Source organism: Anopheles aquasalis, chromosome 2, assembly GCF_943734665.1.
Source record: "Anopheles aquasalis chromosome 2, idAnoAquaMG_Q_19, whole genome shotgun sequence".
NCBI classification, from domain to species: domain Eukaryota; kingdom Metazoa; phylum Arthropoda; class Insecta; order Diptera; family Culicidae; genus Anopheles; species Anopheles aquasalis.
In genome coordinates, this window is record NC_064877.1 from 79,730,647 (window position 1) to 79,743,146 (window position 12,500).

General features: G+C 48.5%; 1 protein-coding gene across 1 annotated transcript in view; it reads right to left on the bottom strand.

The window, feature by feature from the left end:
- Nucleotides 1–11,862: 11,862 nt before the first annotated feature.
- Nucleotides 11,863–12,500, bottom strand: part of LOC126577128 (follicle-stimulating hormone receptor) — a gene marked incomplete at its 5' end in the record, with an annotated part of 56,237 nt that continues 55,599 nt past the window's right edge. Inside the window, one exon of the mRNA XM_050238556.1 lies at nt 11,863–12,500. This exon is cut by the window's right edge and continues 81 nt beyond it. Within this exon, the coding sequence (XP_050094513.1) occupies nt 12,280–12,500 (221 nt within the window).

Consider the following 12,500-nt stretch of genomic DNA (forward strand, 5'->3'; position numbering starts at 1 on the left):
TCGCCCATCCGGCCGGCCATTTTACCGTTTCCGGCCGGTGCGACCTTTTCGCTGTTGATGTCCCGTTGACGTCACACAGAAAACGGGAGGGGGGGGGGGGATGAGGAAGGGCTTCTTGGACCATCGGAGTGCCACTAGAGACAGAGCGACAAACGCGAACTGGCTCGTCGCTAGTTGATTGGAATGGGAATTCGAATGAAAACGTTTCGTCGGCCATCGCGCCATCGCGCCATCGTCGCTAAGTTCGCATCGCCCTTCCCCCCGAAAAGGCGACGCAGAAAAGAAAGGGTTTGTGTTTGGGTTTTTCATCAAAATTAATGAAGTAGGACCCCACCCGCCCGAATGGGTCCATAGATTGGCTCAGGGCAGGCCTGGCGTTGTTTGGCAGAAATTGGCTAAGACGCCTTCCCCCGGGGGGGCACAGATGGCCCGGCTTTGTTTCATTTGTACCGTCAACTCAATTCCATTCTTCTCTGTGTATTTATTTGGAGTTTGCCGTGGGCGCTCGTTTTCTTTGCAAAACCAAACCCAAGCCACCTGCTCGGTCACCTGGTCACCATCTTAGCACAAGCCTGCTACGTTGCTCTATTGTTGATCCGTTTGTTACCAAGCCCGAAATGTCTGCTTGCTCTGTGCCTACTTTGTGACCTACCACCGAACGGTACCTGGCGGTGCTGAGGCGCTTACTTCGCATAAAACTCCTCGGGCGGAACCACACCCCCCGGTGGAAAAGGAAACAGGTAGCGATCGCGTGATTGGCTTGTATTACAAATTATCACATTCTCATTAGCTCTCTCCTTTCCCTCCTCTGCAGCAATCGATAGGCTGTTAGGTTAATCGAAAAGCTGTTGCCTCGTACCCTCCCGAAACAAAAAAAAAAAGCAAAACAAAACGTCACGACCTCGGTGTTGGCCTCGAGTTGTTCGGGGCAATCGTCACCGATATCGAGTGCGTGTCGGTTAGTTATATTCTGATGGTTGGTTCCATTTCCCCTTTGGGGGCCCTTGGACCACTCGGATATCACGGTCATTTCACGCGCGAATCGAATTAAAGAAGGATAAAATTCGTCCACTTTCGTGTGCGTCGAGTGCGTGTGCGTGGCCATGTTGATCACGTCCACCATGTCCATGGGAGTCGGGTGGGGGGTGGGGACTAGGTCCCCCATTTTATCGCTCGTAAACACAGCACGATGGTGGGAAGGTGGTAAGACCGTGGGGATGAGCTGGTGCGCTGAGAGGGAGAGGCCCTGGCATTTATTGAGCAATAGGATCGTTAATTGGAATTTACATCAGTGGCCTCACTCCACTTCTCCATGAGAGCTATTTGTGTTTCGCTTTGAAATTAAAGTGAAGAGGACATCGTAAAAGGGCGTGCATGTGGGTGTGGGTGTCTGTCCGGGTACTTGTTGCCGAAGCGCGCTGAAGCGCTCACAGAACATGAAGCGTGAAAATTCGATCATCTTCCGCCATTGCAATTAACGTTATTGGAATATTTTACGATGCATATCCGACCTCCTGGTCCATTGGATGATGTTTGGAATCATCTTGAAAGCGCTCGATCGGCTGGATGATGATAAGCAACGCATCGTTGGACAGATATGAAGCAGCTGGCCGGGTGTCTTTAATGAAATTCTGATGAAAGACGCCTTTAATGGTGATTTAAAGGTAGGCTTTTGTGTACTCTATGACGCAGAACTTACTTGATTGCAGCACAAACCCCTTATAACATCGTAACTGGAACATCCCAAACCGGTTAAGCGCTTTCCTGCATCCATTACGAACCCGAGGATATCCTCGGGTTAGATCAGGCAGAAAAGCTGCTTCTGAGATCTTAATTCCTATTAGTTCTCTCTTCCTTTCCCCGCAGCATCTCCCTAAGCGTCTTTAGCTCAAAGTCAACGGAACATCCGATACATCATGCAGCGTCCCGGGAAGCTTCGCACACGACGATTCCGTTCATTTCATTTCGATTCAACAACAAATCTCGTGCTCGTGCCCTTGCTACTCGTAATTTGAAAGCACCCGGGCACGCCAGAGGGGGTGGTGCGTCGTAATCCTCCCTTGATTCCAATGATCAGCTAATCTCCGGAAAAGCCGCTGGAAGAGTTAAATTGAAAAATGAAACGCCGCGCGTTTCTTATTAAATCTCTCGCCCTCTCTCGCCGGTCGTATGCTCGCGGATGGGCACCTCGGCGAGAGGAGAGCCACATCCAGGCCATGCACATGCGGTATTAGAGAGAGAGAGAGAGAGAGAGAGAGAGAGAGAGAGAGAGAGAGAGAGAGAGCAATGGCGAGCTTTTATTGCAAAACAACCGAAACCTTTCCCATCATGCTTTTCAATTAGCGGTTCACTGGTGGTGGTGCTACTGCTGTGGCTGCTTGGATGGTGATACAGTGAACCACCATTGGCTGGAAGGATTTTCGGAAGAAAACGACGCCGAGCGTCCCTTTTTGCGAGGTGCGCGAGGATCAGCGGAGAATGGGAACAGCGGGGTTTGGTTGGGAATGGCGCTTCGGGCGCTGCTGTGCAAACGACTCCAACCGACTCCATCATAATTGGCTGGCGTGTGTTGATGTTTGCCATGCGGATCAAGGGAAATCATGTTTCGGTCGGTTTCTGTTGTGTGCCCTTTTCCTTGGCGTGCGGTGCGTTATGACGTCGGTGATGTGGAATATGGGATCGTACCGTGAGCGCGCGTGTGCGCGTAGTACAATCAGTGGTCGGTGGCACACCATGCAGCTAACCACACCATCATCATCATCCTCATCATCGTCATCGTCGTTATGAACATCGTTCTCTCATCACCGTACCGTGAGCACAGAAACAGAAACAACATCCGAGGAATGTTTTATTCAAACGTGCAACGTGCAATTCAGCGTGCGATGGTTCTACGCGGTCCTTTCTTCCAAGACAACGAAGCGAAGGGGCAATCGGTTGGCATAAGTAGCTGGTGGCCCCGGACGGTATGTACTGTATTTGTTTGGCCTTAAACCGCGCGATGTTAGTGTTGCACCTCATTTCCTGTGATTGTATCCTCGAGTTCCGCACTCCTTGGCGATGGCGGATGGCTGGCAGATCGTGAGAAGTACAACAATCCATCAGAAACCCCTTGAAAGGGTGGTTGAAACCAGAACACACTGGGTGTTGTCATGAAGGGAATGCATAATTGAATGCATTTAATGAGTTTGTGTTTATAATCGCATTATCGGGCGGGGGCCCCACCATCTTTCGGTTTCGTATGCAAATCGATATCAATTCATTTATTAACTTACCGGCGGGCGGGGGATGCCATCACCGTGCGCTGGTAGCATCGAGCGACGATGATTCATCGGCATTAATTTTATGATGGATTGCTGGGGACGGTGGTGCATCGAGCACACCAAGCGGGGGGAACGCGCTGTTTATCTCAGAATCTCGAATTAATTGGGAAGCTTATTTGTTTGGCGTACAAAATGCTTAAATCAAAATGCTTGCCTTACCTTCCACCATTCCTTTACCTTTTCTTTTCCGATTCGATCCCATCCAGCGAGTCAAGGATAATGTTGCTGGTGGCTTTGTGTTTGTTGTGCACTTTTTCCATGCGCTTCAGATTAGCAATCAACGATAATGCATGTCAGTGGCTTGGTACAAGTTTCCCCTCCCTCCGCCCCCCCCCCCCCCCCATCCCCTGGGTGCTCTCTGGGAGCAGAGAAGATTAACGAGACAAGTTAATGCCCGCGCACAAGTCATCTCGCTTCGCTTCGGTTGATTTACCGATGCCGCGGGGCGGTGCTGCTTTGAAGTTTAAGCCATGAAGGCATTTCTTGGTAAAACGGAAAATGTGTAAAAAAAAAGTCTTTGGAAAGGTATTTTCTTGTCGGAGAAATGTTTTTTTAGATAAGATTTGGCCCTTCGCGGAGGTGCGTCCTTCGTAGAATCCTGCTTCAATAGAGCCACACCGAGAGAGAGAGAGAGAGAGAGAGAGAGAGAGAGAGAGAGAGAGAGAGAGAGAGAGAGAGAGAGAGAGAGCTGTTAGGTCGTTTGCCGCTTGATGGAACTTCGTTTAACTGGAACAGATCGTAGAAGCCTCTTGGAAATTGGAGCTCGCTCAAACAAAGTAACCTAATCTTCAACAAAAAGACTCTGTGAGTACTTGATGTTCCTTGCTTCAGGCTGTTTCTCTACAAGGTTCACCAGATAGTGAAAGGGTGATCCCTTTGCAAATGATTGGATAGGATATCAGGATACATTTTAGGATTTACACTAACATTTCAACACAAATTTGCCAGTTCTTGGAGGGGACATGGCGCTAGGTCTGTTGAATAATCGCCACGCATGTTAAACGTGCTCATAAACTTCAAAATGGACTCCATATATTCAGTTCTATGATTGATTAATCACACAACAGGATTGTCAACCAAACGCTTTTCATCGTTTTTTTTGTATTGAAATTTTATCACCATCCCCCGCCCATTGGCTTCTGCTTTAGATGGGAATAGAATGCGAACATCTGGCTTTTGGGGACTAGTAATTGAGTAGACACTCTCTCCCCCACCCCCACACATACACGCTTGATGTGGATTGATTTACAGTCAATTCAGCGGATAGAACCCCACCGGTCCCTTGTTATTCATGAAGATGTCAAATTTCGGTCCAGCACGAATCTCGCCACATGACTCCTCGTTTAAAGTATTCAAACTCAACTCTCGGTCGGGGTCCGGGACCTCCTGATCCCCCTTGACCGTCCCCTGACCGTCCCTGACTTTCCCCCTCTGCTACTTTCTTTTATGATCTATGATTTATGAATTTCCTCCCCGTTGGAGGCGAACCAAAGGGACCCAGCACACACTCGCTCGCTCTCTCTCTCTTTCTCTCTAGCGCCGCCCGGGAGCTTCACACGTCCAATCCGGGGACGAAGGTCCATAGCACACGCACGGTCGGTTCGTGTCAAAAGTGTCGCCCCTGCGTCAGTCACCGACGACGATCGTGGCCCCCTTTTTCCGGTCACAATGGTCCACTCTCTTCCTCTCGCAGACCGATCTCGGAAGGGGAGGACAAACTTTGCAATCGCCGCACCAAAATCACATCAACGGTCCAGGCCGGTCCGATGTTGTGGCCACCGTGAAGGGGGGAGGTGACCTCTCAAAACCGCAACACAGACACGGAGAAAGAGAGAGAGAGAGCGCGCGCGCGCATACATTAAACTGATGACGACCCATTTCATGCCGGTTAATCCTTTTTCGTTCAAAAATAGCTCACCATCCCGTACAGGGCACGCACACGATGGCCTTATCCTCATCAACATCATCACTCTCCCACAGTCGAGGGGCGTTGATGTGAAGGACATCTCTCATCTCAGCATCGCCAATTCCAATGTTGCTGCCTTGCTGGTATGTTGTGTTGTGTTGCCAAAGTCAAATACCAGAAATAGAAGAACGGCACTGACACGCGGTAGCTGGGACGCTGGGGCGCTCATTCAGTCACATTCGTCGTCGTCGACGACATGCTCTTCTTGTTGTCTGCCCTTCAATGGCCTGGCCGGCCTGGAGCCCGCAGTGCACTCTCAGTGTTACCATTCTCGAGATCAGACCACATGATGGCCAAGGGGATCGAAGAAGCATCACATTCAGCACCGACATGCATGCAAGCTTCTTGCGTGGAGATGCTCCTCGCGGTGGTGCTGGACAAGGACCTCGTGCAGGACCTCGCGCTGCGTTGTTCGTTGTTGAATCGCTTTTTTTCTTCTACTTCTCTGTCTCTCTCTCTCTCTCTCTCTCTCTCTCTCTCTCTCTCTCTCTCTCTCTCTCCAGAGAGTGGTTTTACCGAAGGAAGAAGCATGCTTCTAGGTCGCCACTAGCCTACTAAGCACGAGCATGGCTCGTTGTTTACGTTGACATGTAGTGTGCAGGTGAAGTGGCAACATGCTTGAGAACGCGCCGCTGCTGCCACGCTGCTCTAGACACACACCCTGTCCTGATTCCGTGTCCCTGTACCTCTTGGCATTCCACTTGTGGGGCAATCCGTGTGTTACAACCTCTCTCCCACCCCCTCTCTCTCTCCCGTCTCCCTCTCTTGTGCAGTCCAGCGGTGTGCCCAAGAAAGCAAAACAAGCCTGGAGCCATTTTAAATTAATCATTGATGTGATGATGTTCCACGTCGCTGCACGTGACACAGACGTTGGCTGTGGCGTGCACTGGCATGCCACTCTCTCTCTCTCTTGGTGTACTCATCGTCGTGGCTTGCTTCGTTTATTTATTTGGCCGGCGCCAGCTCCCTCCATCACATTCCTGCGTTCTTCTCCGTGTGACCGGAGTGGTTTCGAGGCCATTTCGAGGTAGTAGTGGAGTACTACTACATATTTGTGCGAATGTGCGATGTCGACCGACCCGGGATGGCTCTGGCATTGAGCTATTTTAAAACGTAACGTTCACGTTCACGGTGTCCTTCGGAGAGATGCTCGGGCACCGCCATCAGACCACCATCACCATCATAGAGTGTGCGGTGTGTGCTTTTCTGCTAATAAAGCAGCAAATGGCCGATGGCGGTGTACGATGGATGTCTGGCCTCTGGATCGAGAGCCAGCGAGAGGAAGATGATCATATTTTTGTGATTAAATTACCATCCATCTTCGCTAGCTGGCTCCGTCCGCTGGTGTCGAAATATATGTAAAATCGTCCGTCATCTGCGTTTTAATAAACAGTCGAAGGAGAAGAAATATGATACTCGCTTAAGCGGGCACGATTTAAATAATAATACCAGCGACCGGAGAGCTCCGGGAACCGCAGTCGTCTTTACGCAGCCCGGTTTGCCCTCTGTCTGGTCGTATCCTGCCCGTCCGCCAACTGGAAGGATGGAACTCCGCAAAAAAGGGACTTTTCGACGACGGAACGACGCATCACGTCCCACGGGAGTGTTCCTTTCGTGCGCCGTGGCAAAAGGACATCACAAGCCAAATGGACGACCGAACGGATTGCTTCAAGGGGCCACATACCAAATGGGGGAAGGCAAATCTGGGCGAACGGCGTGCCACTCCCTTTTGGTCGATGGCCGTGGTCGTGTTGATTTACTGGAACCTGGGTAGTGGAGCTCGGGGGGCCAGAAGGTACGGATCTGGTACGGACTAGTGTCTCGAGGTGTCTCTGGACGGTCGTCATCGTTTTTACCGGCCCATTTGAGCGGAGGGGAGGGGGGAGGACCACCAGACACCGTTGTCACACCGTTTTGGGGAAGGGAAGACTCATAAAGCGAGCATCGAGGGACATTTTATGGACATGCGGCTGCGTTGGCGATCGAGGCTCAGTGGCAGAAGGATTTCGCTTTCGCTTTTTACGAGGTGCTACAAACAAACACACACAAGAACACACATTCTGGAGTCCATCATCAACCCCCCGCCCACCCCGTGGCACTGATGACAAATGAGAAATTATTGCGTGCGAAGTGATAATGAGCTTCGATGGATTGGTGTCATTAGAAGAAGGCTTCTAGTGTGGCCAGATGGATAAGCTCGGTGAGAACGACGTCGAGGACGCTCGGGAGCTCCGCGAAGCTCAAACATCTAATCGAATTTCGTTGCAGGTTTATGGTTAGTGTTAGTGGCGCGTTGACGTCTGACCCTTCACGAGATCACGCGCTGCTGGAGAGGTTTTGCGGTCGTAAAATATGAAGAAAATGCCCCGAAAACCAGGGCACGGATGAGCGCTGGGTGCTTCGGATTATGTCATCTCTTGAGTTTCCGCCCCCACGGGGGTGCTCCAAATCAAATATTGAGCTCTTGTGTGGGTGTGTGCTGTGGAATCATTTGTAGAAAGATAACTTTTTTTTCTCCCTTCCATTCGTATACAATTCATCATCGTGAGTCATTTCGGGCGCTATCGTAGAGGAGTTTTGTGGCAACTTTGTGGACAGTAGGCGGGGTTGTAATGTCTGGCAACGGTTGGAAACGGAATCATCAGAGTAAACATTGAATGTGAATCAGTGTACGTTTGTTGTCTCATCCGAGGACAGTCTTTGTTACCGAAAGTGCCGTTTCTTCGGGGGTTTTTTGTGGCAAAAATGCATCAGTTTTGTGAAGAAAATAAATGAAAGAAGTGGAATAAGAGCTTTATATTACCAGCACTCACATACGCCGCGAACTGTGCCCGAAATATCAACGATCAACGAGAGCGCCGATGGAGTACCTTCCACTCATGCCAAGTAAGTAAAAAGGATCAAACATTCCTTTGATAACATAAGAAATTGATGAAGTATTTGAGAGTAAGTATTACAAGTAGTGAATATCATATTTTCGGGGTAAACATAAACCATGTTTGGAATTCTTTAATTAGTTAACGTCAATTTTTTTTTAGATAAAAATAGAATGAATGTACAGCCAGTATTATATAAGTAAACTCATCAAAAACTCTTAATCATATGCCGTACCTTCGTGGAACTGTATTTTAATGGTTCGCTGAGCATCAAAGAGTGCTTAGGCTATTTTTGTGTCGAGATCTTTTAAGCTCAAGTAAGCTCGGCACCATTTCTCAGAATGCGCCGTATGTCACAGGGCAAGGTACAGATGTTGTTGAAAGAGCAAAACACATTAATATGTGAGGCTAGGACATTAACTCGTGGCTCATCGAGAGTATCACATCAACTCAATGAAAGTAATGAGCACCATTAATCCACCGTTAGCCATACAATTTGGAAGCACAGCTTGTTTTTTCGAAAAATCATCATGCCAGCTCTGAAAAATGAGAATAATTTTATCCAAAAAGGAGACTAGAATCTTTAATTCAATTGAAATTAAACTTGCTTCCAACTTTATTCGTTTGATTACAAGTCACAAAAAATACGCTTTCTGGAACGCTGTAACTAATCATCGTCAAACCTGTAAAACGTTAATCAAAGTTTAAACGCGATACCTGGTTGACCACGTTGAAAATTGCACCCAATTCTCGAACGATCTGGGCTCCCTCTCTGGCCTGCCATGAAAATGGCTCGCCCGCTCGGTAGAAGTAAGTTGCCGGCTGCTGCTAGCCTAGCTGCTAATTTGATAACGATGCCACCGCCAATTAGCGAGCCGTGAAATGGAAAATCAAAGACACCGAAGGTCACCCCAGTGAGATCGCAGGAACAGGATCCCTCGACGCAGGCCCACGGGAGCCACGGGTGTAAATTATTCCACGAATTGCCAAGAATGATGGTATTAACTTTCGTTCCCAAACTCCTCTCGACCTCCCCTCTGCCCTACCGGTGGGGTTTCTCTCCCTAGACCACGGTTAGAATTCCCGCCGGTGGAGCGATCGCCACTTCGCGGAATCGTCGCTTGAATCTTTGATTGACTTTGATGGATACTCTCGAGCGGACGACGCCAACGATGACGATGACGATGGTTCTGGATGGTACTTGTCGTAGCCGTTGGTGCCGCTATTGAAAAACTCTAGTGAGATAAATGGCAAAATGAGCTGCTCTCGTCAACGACGTTCGAGGGTTTTTTCGGGGGTTCGTGGAGGGACGGATGGTTGGTCGGAATATGATGTAACAATTTCAATTATGCGCCGCCCAGTCTAGATAACCGGCGAGAGGTGAGATTCTGTTTTTGCTGTTTTCTAAATCATGCTCGTTGATGACAGCAAACCTAACACAAAAAATTAAGCTAGTCGCACCGAGGTTTTGATTTAAATATCCACTTTATTTCTCTGTCCAGCTCTGTTCGGTTCTGCAGTACCTTTTTTCCAGTACAATAGTTTAGTGCCGGCTAGAGGCCACACTCGAACGACCAGTGAACTAGTTGGATCCACTATTTGTCCCCGCTATGCTCTCCTCTTTGTAGTCTTAGCACCTAACAGTACAATAAATATACTCCATACGTGTCTCTGCTCCCCCCATGCACTCCATCGACCTCAATCCATTCTTGGAACGAGTAGTAACGGGAGCTGGAAAATTAAAATCTCCTTTCCAGTCGTTCGCTCGGTTCGGACTCGCATCTCTCTCTCGTGTCGACTTCTAATACTGTAACTGGCAAGGGAGTAATAGAGAGCGCAGCATATACTAGGACCGTCCACCCGTCTTCCATTTGTCATGCTGGATTCGATTGGATAAAAATAGTCCATTAAAAGGGTTTAAACGTGTCCGGCTATTCGAAGAATATAACTGGCAGTGTTTTGTCGGCAACGTTTTTGGGCAGTTTGTTCGTATTTGCTTGTGTTGACCCCTGCGCAACACCTTCACAGTATATTAAGTATTTGGAGTCGTACTTTTACTGTCGCCGCAGTATTATTTCTTTTCCCTTCTTTTTGTGTTCTCTTCAATGGAGTTAAGTAATTTAGTTAGTTGAATACATTTTTTTCTTTGTGTTTAACTAGTTGCGTTTAGAGCTTCTTTCATCAAGTTTATGAGTTTTGGAATTACATTTATGTCGCACTCCGGCCTTCATAATTACAATCACCTGGCATCTCGTGGCTGGTGGGGGAATTGATTTTCTCTTTTTTCCTACTTATTGTCTCTGGACGGCTGCCCTTGTACCCTACCGCGATTCACTGCGTTACTTTCGAAACAAAATTCCTTCATTTTTGTAAATAATCTCAAATAATAAGCCATTTCAATTATAGTAGGATCATCCTTTAGCTAAGATCTTTCGTCGATTGCAAAGGATAACTGAACAAATCGGTGAACGTCCACAAAACATGAGGCGTGCTACCGCGCAGGTCTCGGTGAACCGCGAAGTTTAACGGTCATTGTAAGCTACTCGCCACCATTTTTCAAAAACCAATTTTCAAATACTTCGACTCCTGGAAGCGCAGGCCCATAAATGCGAATTCGAGCAGAAGTTTAGCGTCCTCTAGCGGTTCTTGTGCGTTTATAGCTTCGCGCTCAAAAGTTTGAAGCCCTCTAGCGGCAAAAGTGAGAAACTTGGATTTGATTTTTAATTTGAATCGTACGTTATCCCGTAATTTTAGCCGACCGCAACAAAACACGCAAGATCATAGCTACTAGGTGTGATTGAGAACCATTGTGCTCTATCTTTGAAGGAGACAACCTATAGAAATTGACCTGATGAACCTTTCATCTACTAATCTTATAGGAAAGGTTCTAGAGAGAGCATTCGTGGTGTTTGGAGAACGTTTGGTGTGCTCTTGCTTCTGAATAGGACCTAATGACAGCTCCTAATTACTCCAAAAACCTTTTTAAAAATTAACCCACGAAATGATTTCAATATTCAACGATCTGACGAATAACACCAAGAAAGGAAGAACACCATCTCGACTCGCGCTGATACATTTGCCAGCGAATACTTTTGCTGATTTGGTAGGCCGAATTTCCGTTTCATTTCCTCCCATTTTTCCGGAGAACCTTTCCCCCCCCCCCCCTTTCCTACTTCACCACTAAATGTATATATATACGTTTCGCTCACCAGCGCTATTCGTATCTATCGCTTCCTGTATTCCTTGCCATGTTTGCAGTCCTTTTCTAGTTCCATTTCTCCGCTGCAGTCCGCACCGTGCCATCACACTAGCCACATCTTCCGCACGCATCGGAACACGCGGAACACTAAACATAAAACGACTATTTTCCGCCTAGTAATGCTATATAAAATCTTCCTTTTTGTTTAATATCACACAGTGCTCTTTCTCGTTACTTTCTTAATTTTTGAACCCATCGGTTTCTGCGCGAGAACGAGTTTAACTACTTTTGGGCAGTTTCTTTTATGCTCTTTCCAGCCAGAATTAAACGCTTCGCGTTTCCTTTTCCTTTCTTACATCCCGAGAGACTATCTTTGTACACCCGCACATACATACACTCACACCGAACAGACATTTATATATCTTTTGTATATACAAGACACAAGACACGTTGACGTGGAGGGGGGGGGGGGGGGCTGTGTGGGTAGTTTACTTTCTGAGAAGGTCCTCACCGACTTCCACGATGGATGAAAGTAAAAGTTCAAAAGAGAAAAGAAAGCCGGGCACAAACAAACCACGAGCTTCCGGTTCCGGTTGCCGGCCGCAACCTGGCGTTCTGTTTGTTCTGCACCAACACCACAATCGCCACGTTGTTTGCAGTACCGCCGCGGCCACTGCGCGCTACTAATGCCGTTGAGGAATTAAAATTAATACTTAAGTAAGTCGGTAAGCAAGGTAAGTGTTGCTGCCAATCCTCCTCCTTCTTCTCCTGTTGCTCGTGGAGCGTCCACGCCACCGGCCACCACCGGATGGAAAGGTGAAAGGAGAGAGAGAGAGCGCCATCATCCGGTACCACCTACGGCTCCACTGTGTACGGACCGGAAGCGGCTGGCGGCGATGGTGGCCGGTTCGCGGCCACTCACGGGGGTTTGGTTTTATCTTTAAGACTAGAAACGGTTGCCTGAGGGTGGCCGCTACCGTGCAGGATGGCGTAGAACGGTGCGGGGGCCGGCTGGATGCCGCTTTGGCTTGAGGTCGGACTGGCCGCTTCGGCCGTCTCGTCATCGAGCTGCACGCTACTGTCGGCGGCGGACGGGATGGTGGGTAGGAAACGCACGCCAAGCCGCGGCGGTGAACAGG